The sequence below is a fragment of the Dromiciops gliroides genome, chromosome 1 (genome assembly GCF_019393635.1).
Source record: "Dromiciops gliroides isolate mDroGli1 chromosome 1, mDroGli1.pri, whole genome shotgun sequence".
Taxonomy (NCBI): Eukaryota; Metazoa; Chordata; class Mammalia; order Microbiotheria; family Microbiotheriidae; genus Dromiciops; species Dromiciops gliroides.
The window spans coordinates 544,719,023-544,736,085 of NC_057861.1; the positions used below are offsets into that span (position 1 = coordinate 544,719,023).

General features: G+C 35.9%; 1 protein-coding gene across 1 annotated transcript in view; it reads right to left on the bottom strand.

The window, feature by feature from the left end:
* LOC122751467 (phospholipid-transporting ATPase ABCA3-like) overlaps positions 1-17,063 on the bottom strand; it is a 196,592-nt gene that overhangs the window by 88,519 nt on the left and 91,010 nt on the right. The window contains exons 12-17 of the mRNA XM_043998534.1: positions 13,929-14,083; positions 13,532-13,687; positions 13,076-13,286; positions 10,320-10,470; positions 6,203-6,301; positions 1,148-1,328 (exon numbers count right to left, since the gene is read on the bottom strand). Of these exons, the coding sequence (XP_043854469.1) occupies positions 1,148-1,328; positions 6,203-6,301; positions 10,320-10,470; positions 13,076-13,286; positions 13,532-13,687; positions 13,929-14,083 (953 nt within the window). The remainder of the gene's footprint in view (positions 1-1,147; positions 1,329-6,202; positions 6,302-10,319; positions 10,471-13,075; positions 13,287-13,531; positions 13,688-13,928; positions 14,084-17,063) is intronic.

A 17,063-nucleotide genomic window follows, 5' to 3' on the forward strand; every position in this document is an offset into this window, starting at 1 on the left:
AAGAGATAGAGAGGAGCAGGGCAGTAAATGAATTTTACACTCATCAGAAAAGGCTCAAAAACCTTAAACTCATCAGAGTTGCCTCAAGGAGGGACTACCACACACACCCAACTGGGTGGAGTAATCTACTTAATCTGGGCAGTAAATGAGCCTAACATTCATCAGAATTGGCTGGCTCAAAGACCTCAGTCTCATTAGAATTGGCTCAAGGAGGGAATAATGTACACACTCAATTGGGTGGAGTAATCTCTCTAAACCTGCAGGAAAATAGTAGGGGAAGGGGATAAAGAGAGAGGGGCAAAAGAAAGAAGGGCAGAGTGGGGGAGGAGACAGACAGAAGCAAATCCCTTTTGAAGAGTGATAGGATGAAAGAAGATGGATAATAGAATAAATATCATGGGGAAGGGAATGGGATGGAAGGGAAACAGTTAACAATAGTAATCATGAAAAAGAGAAAAGGGGGAAAAATTGTAAAAAATATATTTATAGCAACTCTTGGTGGAGGCTAAGAATTGAGAATCAAAGGAATGTCCATCAGTTGAGGAATGATGGAAAAAGCTGTGCTACATGATTGTAGTTGAGTGGTCTTGTGCTACAGGAAATGACAAACAGGACGATCCCCCCAAAACCTGGAAAGGCTAATGAACATCTATGTATAGTGAAGTGAGCAGAGCTGGGAGGACATTGTGCATAGTGACAGCAGAATTTTTCAGTGAGCAATTGTGAATGACTTAACTACTCTTAGTAGTGCGATGATCCAAGACAATCCCAAGGAACTAATGAGGAAGCTTACTATGCACCCCTATAGAAAGAACTGATAAAAAGAACACTTGTGGATTGCACATATATAACCTGGTTTCCATCTTGTGGAGGGGGGAGGAAAGGGAGGGAGGGAGAAAAATTTGGAACTCTAAATCTTATGAATGTTGAAAACTACCCTTACATGTAACTGGAAAATAAAATAAATGTTTGTTGCTGAAAAAAAAAAGAAATTGTATAAATCTTGACTAAAGCCATAACTTAGCATTTGTAAATTAGTAGGTCTACATTTTGAGTAGGCAATGCCTTAAAACTGGCTAGATCTTTCATCTTCAAACCTTACCTTACACAAATTTAGCAGGCTTACAATTCCAAGAAAAGTGCTTACCCCAGTGTTGAATTTCACAGTAGAAAAATCATGCATGGGTATGGTCTTAAAATGGTAATTTGGTTCTTTTTTCCCACCATACACAATTTCCTCCTTGTCCTCTCCTTCTTGCTCATCTAGCAAATAAGAAAGCTTTTGAGGGCCTTGAAGATCCATCTCTAAATCAACCAGTGCACCAGCCCTGCACCAAAAAAAAAAATGCCTTTTCATTGCAGTTAAAACATAATTTTGTTTTGGGGAATATGCATCAGGACAATTGATAAAACACCAAACATATACAAGGTTCCTTGGCATGATTATTTGAGTGGGTGGAAGGCATGGAACAGAAAAAATAAGTTTTTATTTATGTCTTCTATTTTTGATGTTACCATAGTTGTCCTTAGTATCCTTTTTTCACCCCCTCCCAGAGAGCCATCCAATATAACAATATTTTTAAAGACAAAAAATGAAAAAGAAAAAAATAGCACAACTGATCAATAAACTGAAAAAAAAAACCCTGAAAAATGGGCAATGTGTAACACCTGTGATTTTGCTACCTCCACAAAAGATTGGGGGTGTCCTCTCAGATCTTTTTATTTAAATCCTACTTGATCTTTATATGTTGCATTCACATGATTTTTGAGTGTGTGTATATGTAGTTTCTTTATTCCATTTACATTGTTGTCATTATCATGTAGTTTTCTTAGCCCTGTTTACTTCACTCTACATTAGTTCATGTAGAGCTTTCCATATTTTTCTGTATTCACCATATACATCATCACTTACAACACCATAATAGAGGCACCTGGTGGCGCAGTAGATGGAGAGCTGGGCCTTGGGTCACAAAGACCTGAATTCAAGTCTGTCCTAAGACACTTAATGCCTGTGTGACCTTGGGCAAGTCAATTAGCCTGTCTCAGTTTCCTCAACTGTAAAGTGGAGATAATGCCACTGAACTCATAGGATTGTTATGAGGATCAAAGGGCAATATTTGTAAAAGATGGTCTCTGATTGGATAATTCTGAAATGCTTTCCAAAGTGGTTATACCATTTCACAGGTCAATCAACAAATGCACTGGTGTGCCTAATCAAGCCACGATCCCTCCATAATTAACTATCACCATTCTAATCACCTTTGCCAATTTTCAGTGTTTGAAGTAAAATCTTTGGGTTGTCTTGATTTGCATTTCTTAAAACTAGTGATTTAAAGCATTCTTTCATGTGGTTGTGAATAGTTTGCAATTATTCTTTTGGAAACTTTAAAATATTCTTATCTATTTGGGAATATTAGTCATATATATGTATGCATATGTATGCATGCATGTATGTTTACACACATTTATATGTGTACACATACACATGTGTGCATGTAAGTATATATTATTTGTTTACATATTCTAGATAACAACCCTTATCAAAGGTAATTGATACGAAAACTGTTTTTCCTCATTCAACTGCTTCCCTTCTTAGGTTATTAATTTTGTCTGTGCAGAAGCCTCTCAGTTTCATATAATTAGAATATCTATTTTATCTTTTGTAATTGCCTCTATATCTTGCATGGTTAATAACATATCTCCTACCCATAGCTGTGAGAGCTATGTGATTTATACATTTTCCCCCCAATTTCTACATTTTTTTAAAGTAAAATCTTTATTATTGTAATTACTATTAAAGTCACATATTCATTCAGAATGTATTGTGGAATATGGAGCAAGGTGTTGATCTAAGCCTAATTTCTGTAAGAGTGCTTTCCAATTTTCCCAGAAGTTTTTTTTTTATATAAAATAGGAGTTTTTTTCCTTAGTTTAATTTTTCCATATTATTAAACACAGAGTTACTGAGTTCTACTGTTTCTGACTTCCTCTTGTCTAACTGGTTCTATTGATCTACCTCCCTATTTTTAAAATTTTTTCCATATAAATATTTTATTATTTTCCAGTTAGATGTAGAAATACTTTTCAACATTTGTTTTTATAAGATTTCTTGTTTCAAATTTTTCTCCCTCCGTCCCCAAGACAGCAAGAAATCTGATATAGGTTATATATGTACAATCACATTAAACATATTTCTGCATTAATCATGTAATGGACCTCCCTATTTTTTTAACCAATTCAAGATGGTTTTGATGACTGTCATTTTATAATATAGTCTGAGATCTAGAAGTTATATTTCTCTTTTGTCCCTTTTTTCATCGTTTCTCTTGACATTCCAGATCTTTTGCTTTACCTCACACATTATGTTATTATTTTATTAAGTTTGATTAAGAATCCTTTTCGTAATTTAATTGGTATGGCACAAAGTATAAATTAACTTTGGTAGTGTAAAGAATTAATTGTTATTTGAGGTTTCTATGTCCCCATCTTTGGCTAAAATTAGAAGCCCTGGCACACACTCTGACCAGCCTCAGGCGCCGCCTCCTTGCTGGCACAGTGCTCCACCCACTGATTGTGGCCGTCGCCATGGCACTGCAGCTCACGTCATCACCACTCGATGACACCTACATGGACCTGGCCAAATTACCATGATTAGAAGCCTGGTAAGGGTAGTCAGGTGACCTTTGTCATTCGGAAACTGGGAGGCTGGCAGTTCTACAGCCGCCTGTTAATTCTGTCAATCAGGGCTGCCAGCCAATTAGCTTGGGGCTGTGTGTGTAGCTGCCCTGTTTCCTGTGAGAGAGGGGGTTGCTGGGAGAGAGAAGGGAAGAGAGATTCATTCTGGCATGAGCAGTGGAGGGAGCGAGATGCTGGAGCGCTGTGCCGCGGGTTCTCGTTGCAATTGCTGATTTCCGTGTGGTGATGAGTTGTGGATTGTATCTTTTTCCTTCTCCTATTCCTTTTTTCTTTATCCCTAGTTCTATTAACCTTATTTGTGTTTTAAATTTGTTCCCATTAATAAACCCTGTTGTTTTTTTTTTCCAGGGCAATGGGGTTTAAGTGACTTGCCCAGGGTCACACAGCTAGTAAGTGTCTGAGGCTGGGTTTGAACTCAGGTCCTCCTGAATCCAAGGCTAGTGCCTTATCCATTGCGCCACCTAGCTGCCCCTGTTTTGTTTTTTAAAGAGGCTGTTAATCTCCTTTCTTACCCCAATATTATGGTGAGCCACCTAATTAACACTCCCCAATTAAAATTTAGCCCCTACAGTAGTATTATCATTTCTATTATATTGGTATGGCCAAGCCATAAACACAAGAATCAACCTCACAAGATAAAATGTTGTCATTAGAGAAAGTGTGTGTGTTAGATTAATTACAAAAGCCAAAAAAAATAAAAGAATTTGAATATAAAGGTTCCTGTGAGCATGCTCAGTAAAATAGTTCAGAGTCACCACTAAATAAATTCTTTGTGATAAAGACTGAAATACTCGGTATTGGTTCCAGACAAGATCCATAACCAGCTCATTGATTGCACAGTCTTGAGATTATTAAACTGGCCACAACATTAAAATTGTCACAACAATCCTAGCTTAAGTACTTCCTTCTAAAACTTGTTGAGATTTGGAAGAGAAAAATTGAGTTATTTGGTTCAGAAGATAAAAATTTAAATACTAACCAATAGGAATTTTTTTACTAGAATTAAGGGGGAGGAGAGGAATGTCCTGATTATTTCTCCCACATAAGAAATTTCCGTTAATTCAGATAAGCAATTTAGTCTTTAGAAGAAGATTTGGGATTGAACCCATGTATTTCTGACAGTAAGATCAACCTTCTATTCCCTACCTCTTGATATCTCTCTATATTCTGTCAAATTAAATGGTTAACTGATGTTCCATTAATTTGGAACATGTTTTAAAATTTGATTAGTTTCTTAAAAGTGATCAAATAGGGAGCAGCTAGGTGGTGCAGTGGATACAGCACCAGCCCTAGAGTCAGGAGGACCTGAGTTCAAATCTGGCCTCAGACACTTGATACTTAGTAGCTGTGTGACCTTGGGCAAGTCACTTAACCCTCATTGCCTAACCAAAAAAAAACAAAAACTAAAACAAAACAAAATAAAACAAAAAGTGATCAAATAATAAATGCTATTTTAATGGCATGGATAACAAATTATGAATATAATTTAAGTGCTCAATAATGAACCAAATTGAAAAGAAATTTAAACCAGGACTATCTTACTTTTATACTTGGATGGGTATTTGAATTTGGTCATAGATGACCAACTTAGTCAATTAGCCAAAATTATTATGCAAGTAAACTAATGTGATTAGGACTTGTTTTAGGTAAATTTCTCTTTTCTCCTATTCTTAACATTCATAAAGTCAATTTATCATTGGTTAAAAATCATTTTCTAATTCCATTGTTGTAATTCACTCTGAATTGGGCCCTGGATGCATCTACTCTTTCTTCCGTCAATCTTTATTTTTTATTTGTAATATTTAAAAATGTTCCAAGAAAATAACATTTCATTTTAACTGGCTCAGTTATAACTACCTACTAAAAATACTAAATATTAAATACCTCCTAAAAATGAATCCAACTTTTTCCTTAGGTGGTTCTGGGCAGAACTGAGGTTTTCAAAAAAGTCAAAGGTTGTCAATTCCATTACTGGAATATTGTAGGAACCAGTATGTTCATTAACATTGGACACTTATGTTCTTTTACATGAGCTACCTAATATTTTCTATTATCTAATTCTACATTATGATATGGCAGTCCTAATCCTATATTATTCTGTTTGAAACCACTGTACAATTTCCTTGTATTAGCCCTGTCTTCTACACATCAAATCTTCTGCCCCTAGATCAACTCCTTTAACAACTTCTGCTTTTAAAGATTTCTCAATAGATTAATGTGTTTTTATAACTTGTAATGATCATACTGTCCATTTGATTTCTGAATCATCAGTTTTTCTTAAAACTTTAGGATTATGTACCATCCCACTCTCCATGATCATTCCACTATCAGAAGCATTAGCCACTCCAAGTGTCTTTATGTTTCAAGAAAAACATTAATGTGAAATATTAACATATGTAAAAAATTCAATGTTTTATTTGTCTGGTCCTAAACAGACTGGCATTTACTCACCAAATAACATGTGATTTTAAGTAAATGTACTTTCCCCCCATGGAATCATAATTACCTAAGAAAGACTTCTTCCATGGTTGTGACAGAAATTCCATAGCTGGCAATTCCCAGCTGTTTTTCTTCCATTTCTAGTTCAGTAAACAAAGCTTCAAATCTAGAATAAGGAAAGAAACATAAAGTGAAATGGGAATTCTGAGTAGATTTCTGGCTTTTTTGAGGTCTAAAATAACTTCCTTTTTGAAGGATGGGCAAAGATTGGTTGGCTATCCCCAGCTTTCTGACAATTTGAGCTCAATAGTATAGCTTGGCCTTAAAGAAAAGCCACATCAGGATAAACTATCTCATTTCTACATATCCTTCCTCAGTTTTCCTACCTAACTATCCCTCATTGACTTGCTCCTATCTCCTATCACAGTTCTGGTTTTCTAGTTCTCTATCAACTTCTAAAATCATGTATGTTCTACCTGTTCCTGAGCAGTAATTACAGTTGGCTGTTGAACTTAATAGTACATAATTTTATAACGCAGCACTTATTAGAATTGATTTACCAGTTGTCAACTAGGAATGTGGGATATGAAGGATGGGAAGGAACTTATGAATAATAAACAATGGGTAATACCACAAATACTGATGCAAAAATGAGAGAGGTATCTCCTGGTACAAAAGACTTATATTATCTATTTGAAAACATTATACACATACTATATATGTGTATTTACACACATACATATACTCACCTGTATTTTGTGTATATACACACATGCGTATCAGCATATACTTACAAATATCTACATATTCATAGCCATATATATGTGTGTGTGTATGTGTATATATATATATATATATATACACACACACATACATATACATATACATATACCAATAAACAGAAAGACCCTAGAAGATGTATTTCTTCTGAGGGCAAAGAGGAGGAGGCAGTTTTCCAAAGCGGAAGAGTTTTACAATTAAATTTTATTTTTAAATCTTCCCTTTTTCCTAATTCCTTCCCTTCATTCATTGAAAAAGAAAAAGAAAACCAGTTACATATGCATTTGTATTTTATTATAAAATAATAAGACACACTACTAATAATAAGCATTTGATATTTGTCAGATTATTTTTATTTGGGGGAAGCTAGGTGGTACAGTGGATAAAGCACCAACCCTGGATTCAGGAGGACCTGAGTTCAAATACGGCCTCAGACACTTGGCACTTACTAGCTGTGTGACCTTGGGCAAGTCACTTAACCCTCATTGTTTCCCCCCCCCAAAAAAAAACCCAGATTATTTTGATTTTAGAGATAGATGTCTTCATCTGTGTAAAGAATATTTGTTGTTGTATTCATATTCTCTCGACAGCTAGAATCTAATGCGTTTTATATTGCCTATAGCCATTTTATTTTTTATTTTCTTTTTAAGAATTATTATTTATTTTTTATGAACAGGCAGTTTTCTGATGAAGAAATCAAAGCTATCCATTGCCATATGAGAAAATGCTCTAAATCACTATTGATTAGAGAAATGCAAATTAAAACACCTCTGAGGTACCACCTGACACCTATCAGATTGGCTTATATGTCAAAAAAGGAAAATAATAAATGTTGAAGAAGCTGTGGAAAAATTGGAACACTAATGCATTGTTGGTGGAGCTGTGAACTGATCCAACCATTCTGGAGAGCAATTTGGAATTATGCCCAAAGGGCTATAAAACTGTGCATACCCTTTGACCCAGCAATACCACTATTGGGTCTTTCCCCCAAGGAGATCATAAAAAAGGGAAAAGGACCCGCATGTAAAAAAACATTTATAGCTGCTCTTTATGTGGTGGCAAGGAATTGGAAATTGAGGGGCTACCCATCAATTGGGGAATGGCTGAATAAGTTGTAGTATATGAATGTAATGGAATTCTATTTTGCTGTAAGAAATGATGAGCAGGCAGATTTCAGAGAAACCTGGAAGGACTTACATGAACTGATGATGAGTGAGATGAGCAGAAACAGAATATTATATACAGTATCATCAACATAGTGTATTGATCAACTGTGATAGACTTGATTCTTCTCAGCAATACAATGGTACAAGATAGTTCCAAAGGACTCATGATGGAAAAGACTCCCCAAATCCAGGGGAAAAAAAGAACTTTGGAATATGGATGCAAATTGAACCATACTATTTCTTTTGTTTTGGGGGCTGTTATTTTTCTTTTTTGAGGTTTTTCCTTTTTGCTCTGATTCTTCTCTTATAATATGACTAATGCAGAAATATATTTAATGTTATTGTGCATATATAACCTATATCAGATTACCTGTTGTCTTGGGGAGGAAGGGGGAAGGAGAAAAATTTGAAACTAGAAATCTTATAAAAATAAATGTTGAAAACTATCTCTATGTGTAACTGGAAAATAATAAAATACATTTATAATTTTGAAAAATATTATTTATTTTTAACATTTTTAATATAAAATTTTGAGTTTTAAATTCTCTCCCTCATTTCAGCCCCTCCTCCACCCACTGAGAAGGCAAGCACTATGATAAAAATCACACATGTGAAATAATGCAAAATAAATTTCCATATTAAATATGTAACAATAAATCAAGAAAGATAAAGAAAGTGAAAAATGTATACTTCAGTTTGCAAGCAGAGTTCATCACTTCTCACTCTGGAGGTGGATAGCATTTTTCATCATGAGTCCTTTCAAATTTTCTTGGATCACTGTCATAATAAAAGTAGCTAAGTCTTTCATAGTTGATCATTACAGTATTGATGTTATTGTGTACAATGACCTCTTTCTGTTCACTTACCTTTACATCAGTTCATATAAGTCTTCCCAGAAGTTTCTCAGAAACCATTACTTTCATCATATCATAATAGTATTGCATCACAATCGCATAGCATACCTTGTTCAGCTATTCCCCAAATGATGGGCATCTCCTTGATTTGACAAAGTTGCAGGATATAAAACTCACATAAATCATCAGCATTACTATATAATGGCAACAAAACCCAGCAGGAAAAGATAGAAAGAGAAATTACATTTAAAGTAACTGCAACTTGCATAAAATACTTGACAGACTACCTGCCAGTATGCAGAACAAGGAACACAATTACAAAACGCTTTTCACTGAGATAAAGAGAGATCTAAAGAACTTGAGAATATGAATTGCTCATGGGTAGGCTAAGCAAATAGAATAAAAATTAGAATTCTATGGATCTATGGATGAGGGAAGAGTTTGTAACCAAACATAGTGTTAGCTATGAAATACTCGAATTTACTTTACACAGTAAAATAGTTGCTTTACAGCAGCTGCTTCAACCTGAAAAAAAGGTACATTTTGGAAGAACACAAAGATTTACTTTTCCTCTCCAATGGATCCCTGCAGTACTAGAGCATTTAACATGGTTATCCTGGATAAGCTCTCACAATATAACACTCAGGACATTCCCTTCTTACACATAGGTCCCCCTTTTAAAATAGCTATCCCAGGTTCAAGGTATTCTGTGGAATTAAACCACTCAAAATTTCTGTTTTCCTTCACCAGCATAATCTAATTTAAGATCTCTTTTGTGCATACAAGCATAGTAATTTAGAGAGATGTCAAAATTCAATTAATTGCTATACTAGGAAGGAAATAAAAGTTATTCTGAAGAGATATTGTACTAGTTTTATATCCCAAATATTCTTCCTGCATATGAGATATGTCAATATATTAGCATTTCCCCTCCCCAGCTCAGTAACAAGCTCTGTATCTCATATATGAATGAGAAGGGTTCCTACAATTTAAATAGAGCTCTCTCAGAGTGACTACCCACATATTATACAAATAATGTCCACATTTTCACATTAATCCAAATAATTAGTGATACACTGTGTTATAAAAGTCCCTGGGCTTTCCTCTGTTATTTGGTGATGAATGTTTACTTCTAACAAGTTTGTGGGTTAGGGATAGGGGGACAGATTTATGATCCTATTCTTTTGCAACTATGGGGACAATAAAAGTAATTTTCAACATGTGAATTTCTAATGTGAACATTTATTTGCATTACTTGCTATAGTAGGGACAGGATTCTCAGATTATCAGAAGGCGCATTTACCTAGCTTGAGAAATTTAAAAAAGGAAAATATGAACATTATATCATCAAAAATTATTAGGCCAGAACCATCAAGATTCATACCTGTTTGTACTCTCTTTGGGTAGGATAAAAGATAATTCAGCTCCAGAGTTGCCCCCCAAAGTAGCACTTGGTATGAATTGATGAACAAGATCAGAAATTTTTTCTTCATTACAGTTAGAATCTTTCACTATGATCATGTGGTATCCCACACCTGAAAAAAAAAATTATTTTTAAGAACAAATGTGTTCCACTGATCTTAATAGACCATGCTTGTCCTACTCATCATTTGAGTTGGATTAGTTTCTGAGGAAAGGGGAAATGGAGTGTGGTCTTGTGGAAAGAGATATCAATTTAGAGTCTGGGTGACACAGAGATTTGAATTTTCAAAGAACCATTTATGATGTATGAGTGTCATTCTACCTTTTGGGACCTCAGTTTCTTCAATTATAAACTGGGATGATACATTAGTTTATGTTATAGGATGGTTTTAAGAAAAGTCTCTAATAAGCCTTAGAGTGTTTAAATGTGAGTATTAATTATTTGTTTGAATGTTTTTTAAAAAATCTCTTAATTGTTTAAATATTGCTAATCAGTTGTATCTTCTATTTTTTTTTTTTTTGCTGGGAACTCACTTAGAATGCCTAACCAGTTATAGGATTATCATGTTTTGACCAAACAATCAGAAGAAGAAAATTCTTGATAGGAAATCAAACACCTAGTAGATGCTAGATCAAGGAGAAAATTAGCTAGGGAAGATAATCCCTATTTTGATTTGATCTAATTGGAACAAAATTCACTATTTTAGAGACTTGGTGCTATCAAGCTAATGAGAATAAGGTGTAGATCTGCCTAGTTTCTAAATCTTCTCTCAACCAATAGCTCAATCAATTAATTTAGAAACAGGAATGTTTTGCTGGGAAGCATAACAAAATGAGTAATAGCATGGAGGTGGGAATAAGAATGTCAACTTTGAGGATATATGAAAAGACCTGCTTGACTGTAAAAAATGGTGAATAGGGGCAGCTAGGTGGCACAGTGGATAGAGCACCGGCCCTGCAGTCAGAAGGACCTGAGTTCAAATCCGGCCTCAGACTCTTGACACTTACTAGCTGTGTGACCCTGGGCAAGTCACTTAACCCCAATTGCCTCACCAAAAAAAAAAAAAAAAGCAAAAAAAAAATGGTGAATATTGGGTAATAGGGAAAAAGCTTAGGGACTTGGAGGCATATATCATTAAGGCTTTGGTTGTGTTATAAAAAATTAAGGAATAATATTATGGGTCAGGTGTAGTAGCATACAGTGTAATCCCTATTACTGGGTAGGCTAAGACTGATAGATTGCTTGAGTTCAAGAGTTTTGAGTTTAGGAGTTTTGAGCTATAATAACACTAAAGACACTAAGCCTGATAACAATATGGTGAACTCCCAGGAGCAGAGGAGAACCTTCCTAAGGAAGGGAGGATTAACTCAGGTCGGAAAAACAAAGCAAGTGAAAGCTTCTGTGCAGATTAGCATTATGATTGGTCCTGTGAGTGGCCACTGTACATCCAGCCTAGACAAGATAGGGAGACCCAGTTGGATGTGAGAATCAGAGCTGGGATTCTGGCGTGGTGGCAGAACTTCACATGGATAGCTAGGAAAAGCAAGGGCTTCTCTCTGGCTATACTGAATAGATCTAAGCTAGGATTTTCCACGCTATAAGGGATCTGTTCTCAACCTCTCTCTCTTCACCAACTTCTAATACACTTTAATAAATACTTAAGGGGCAGCTAGGTGGCACAGTGGATAAAGCACCGGCCCTGGATTCAGGAGTACCTGAGTTCAAATCCGGCCTCAGACACTTAACACTTACTAGCTGTGTGACCCTGGGCAAGTCACTTAACCCCAATTGCCTCACTAAAAAAAAATAATAATAATAATAAATAAAAATAAAAACACTTAAAAGCCTAAACTCTTGCTGAATTGATCCGTAAAGCTTAGCTAGTTTCTCCCCACCCTGGGGTCAGATCAGGCAACCACACATTAGATTTTAAACATCACAGCTAGAATTTTAGGCTTTACATGGAAAAGGAAAGGAGGAGAAAAGTGGGGAGAAAAAAGGAAGGAAGAGGGAAAAGCAATGGGAAAGGGAAAAATATTACGACTATTCCAGCCTGAAGTTCTTGGTATCAGTTGAAACAAAGACTTAATTAGTCTTCATTCAATAAAAGACAATTTCCCAAGACTGGGCTCATTAGTTTCTGTCCTCTTCATGATGACCAAGGAATGGGAATGTCTTACTCACTTGCTGTGGAATTTGTCTTCTATTTTTATATTACTATAAGATATAAGTGGACATGTCTTGGAGATAGAATTTTCCTTAGCAAGGGATCTCTGCATGTTTGGACCTCTATTCAAGCATTAATGTGTGTACATTGGTAAATGGTCTCTGACAGACATTGCTTAAAATATTAGAGGAACAAGTTTTTGTTCTATAAGGAGAAAGGATGAGGCTAGATTAGAGCAGGGATTCTTAAACTTTTTCCACTCATGACCCCTTTTAGTCCAAGAAAATTTTATGCAACCCTGGTTATATAAGTATATAAAAGAGGTATGCAGAACCTTTTACTGTTGCCAAATTTTTTACAACCCCCAAATTCAGTTACATGACCCCATGTAGGATCACAACCCATAGTTTAAGAAGCTTGGGATTAGAGGGCCTTGAAAATCAGGGAGAAGAATTTTGAGGTAATAGAGTCAGAAACATTGAAAACTTTTATGGAAGATTAGTCTGACAGTGATATGAAGGAATCATCATCAGGACAGAGCCAGAGAGACCATATTTCTGTTTGAGGAAGAGCGAAGAGCCACAGCACTGCAGAGTCCCATTGGCCATGATGACAATGCGATCACCCAGTAGGTCAGCCTCATCCATGTACTGGGTGGTCATGAGAATGGTGCACTCTCTCTTGCACTCCTGAATGAGATTCCAGGTGATCCTCCTGGAGATGGGGTCCATGCCACATGTTGGCTCATCCAGAATAAGCACCTACAGACCAGAAGGATAGCACTGTGACATTAGTACTGATGCTGTGCCACATAAATAGCTTCTTAATATTTATTCCTGGGACCCAGCTTAGGACTGCTTTGCACTTACCTTATACCAATCATGCCATTAAGGTACTTCCATACTGAGGGTACCTTGGTAGGTTTCCTTTTTATGTTTTATGTTTATATCAGCTGATTTTTTCAAATCAGGCAGCAAGAGGGATGCATCTTATCCACTTTCTTTACCTTGGAGTTTCCCATGAGTGCAATGCTAATGGAGAGCTTGCGCTTCATTTCTCTACTCAGTGACTTTGAGAGTGTATTACGCTTTTCTTCCAAGTTCCAAGTGTTCAAAATATCAACTATTTCCTCATGGCATTTCTGCTTGGAAAATCCTTTCAGCTAAAAAAAACAAAAGAGGCTGCTTAAAAAGAGTTTCCAGCATTATCGAATCACCTTCACTGCCTCTGAAAACTTCTAATTAGACACACTGGTTTAGAAGTCCCCTTCTCCCTCCCCTCACTGTTTCAGAGAGAGTTCTTCAAAAAGTATATTCTGAATCATACGAAGGATTCTATGGCCATATCCATCCTAGTAGACGAACTGAGGAAAGACAAGATAATACTGCATCTCTTTGGCTTACCTGAGCATAGAAGTAAAGGTGCTCAGATACTGTCATGTAATCAAATAAAATATCATCCTGGGGGCAAAACCCCAAGCTTTTCCGAATCTGAACAATGTTCGTTGAGACTGCATACCCACAGATATATGCCTCTCCACTTGTTGGAGGAAACATACCTAGAAAAAACAAAAACATATCCAAAAGACTTCAGTGACAGGACATTTTAATATATGGCTTTGAATTCAAAAGCCTGATTTTGTCTAGTCTTCATAGATTAACTCTAGCCCTATACTCTAAAACCAAATTCTAGCTCTGCTGCTTGTTACTTGTGTGACCTTAGCAGGTCACTTCACCTCTAAGAGGCTCAGTCTTTCATTTATAATGTAAAGGGGGAATCTCTCAGTCCACAGATGGTAAAGAGGTTGAAAAACTGGTCAGGTGATTACAGGGTTGTTTTTGCTGGCACTAGGGGCAGGACTCCATTGCTTTGCCCATATTCAGATCTAGGTTGCAGTTCTGGATGGCAGCCCCTGTGTGATGAGGAGCAGTAGCACATCAGAGCTTGCAGCTACAGTCGAGCAGGGACCCTCATTATAGTTTCAGGGCAAAGGAGAGTGTTTGTGGTCACTCACAGACCAGAGAACATGTCAGGAGAATACTAAACACACCTCTCAGATAATACCACGTTGGAAGAACTGAAAACTTGTAGATCCTTAGAAGTATCTCTGAAAACAGCTGCACAATACCACTGAAGTTTGGGACAGTGCACTCTCCACCTTGGAAACAGAGCTCTACTTTAGCAAAGAGTTAAAAGTCAAGAAATAGGCTGGGAAATGAGCAAATCTACAGGGAAAAAAAATCTACAGGAAAAAAATCTGACTACAGAAAGTTAGTATGGTGACAAGAAAGATCAAAACACATATTCAGAAGAGAACAAAGTCAAAACTCCTATACCCAAAATCTCAGAGAAAAATATGATTTGGTCTCAGGCCATGTTTGAGTTCAAAAAGGATTTTTAAAATCAAGTAAAAGAGGAACAGGAAAAAATGGGAAGAGAAATGAGAGTGATACAAGAAAATCATGAAAAAAGAGTTAATAGCTTGGTACAAGAAGCACCAAAAATATCACAGAAAATAACACCTTAAAAACAAGAACAGACCAAATGGTGAAGGAGGTACAAAAATCCAATGAGAAGGAAAATGCCTTGAAAAGCAGACTTGGCCAAACAGAAAAAGATCTACAAAAATTCACTGAGGAGATGAACTCCTTAAAAAAAAAAAAAGCAGAATTAGCTAAATGGAAAAGGGGGCACAAATATTTGCTGAAGAAAAGTAGAAGTGGCTAAATAGAAAAGAAGGTAGAAATGCTCACTGGATAAAATAATTCATTAAAAAATCAGAATTAGGCAAGTAGAAGCTAATGATTTAATGAGAAATAAAGAAACAATAAAACAAAATCAAAAATTAAGAAATAGAAGAAAATGTGAACTATCTCATTGGAAAAAAAAACTGACCTGGAAAATAGATCCAGCAGAGATCATTTTAAAATTACTGGACTACCTGAAAGATATGATTTAAAAAAGAGCCTAGACATAATCTTTTAAGAAATTATCAAAGAAAACTGCCTGATATTCTAAATTAGAGGGTAAAATAGAAATTGAAAAAAACTGCTGCTCACCTCCTGAAAGAAGAGATCTCCAAATGGTAACTCCCAGGAATATTATAGCCAAATTCCAGAGCTCCCAGGTCAAGGAGAAAAGACTCCAAGCAGCCAGAAAGAAACAATCCAAGTATCATGGAGCCACAGTCAGGATAACACAAGATTTAGCAGCTTCTACATGAAAGGATCAGAGGGTAAAGGAGCTAGGATTACAACAAAGAATCATCTACCCAGCAAAACTGAGTATAATCCTTTAGGGGGAAAAGGGATATTCAGTGAAATAGAGGATTTTCAAGTATTACTGATGAAAAGAACAGAGTTGAATAGAAAATATGACTTCCACAAAGAAGACTCAAGATAAGTATAAAAAGGTAAACAGGAAAGGGAAATCATAAGAGACTTAATAAAGTCAAACTGTTTATATTCCTACATGGGAAGACAAAACTTGTAACTCCTAAGAACTTTCTCATTATTAGGGCAGTTAGAAGCAATATATTTAGACAGAAGGCATAGGCGTGAGTTGAAGATGATGGGTTGATATCTAAAAAAATAAAATTAAGGGGTGAAAAAGAGGAATGTATAGGGAGAGAGTTAAGAAATCTTTCTTAGAAGAATTAACTCTGAAAACAGATTTCTTAAAAATGATTGCTACATTTTGCTTTTATATCACCTTCATTTCCAAATAGATCCATTCCAAGGGGTAGCTAGGTGGCACAGTGAATAAAGCACCAGCCCTAGATTCAGGAGGACCTGAGTTCAAATATGGCCTCAGACATTTGACACTAGCTGTGTGACCCCGGGCAAGTCACTTAACCCTTACTGCCCCACAAAAACAAAAACAAAACAAACAAATAGATCCATTCCTCTCCTATACCTCAAGAAATATACCTTGAAACAAAAAATAAAAAGGATCTTGAGTTTAGTTAAAACTAATGAATATATCAACTGAGTTTCACAGTATATTCAAAGTTCCATTTCCATAGCATTCCACCTTCGCAAAAAACGGAGGAAGGTATATTTTATTTTTTCTTCAGGGCTTAATTAAGCTTTTTCATAAATATTTATTAACCACCTACTATGTGTCAGGCACTATGGAAATAAGAGCTGGAGTTTCAAATAAGAAAAAGATAATACCTGCCCTCAAAGAATTTACAATCTAACAGGAAAAAACAACATACAAAAGAATGCTAAAAAGCAGGAAGTGGCAGAGGAGCGGGTACAGTTTATATTGATGGATGATAAAGAAGTACAAAGGAGTGCAGCTGATTGGGAAATAAAGAGGCCTTATCCTTAAATGGAGGTTTTGAAGCTCATGCTTTTGCCTACAATCAGAGGTGCAGAGGTACTGATAAGGAATACCAAGACTGATTAGGACTTGCAAAATGATGAGGTTTCCCAATGATGAAGTTCCTGGGAGCATGATGGAAAAATCCAAAGGAGTAAAATCAAGTGGAAAATGAAATGTAAGAATGTGTAATATTACCCAATAATTACAAA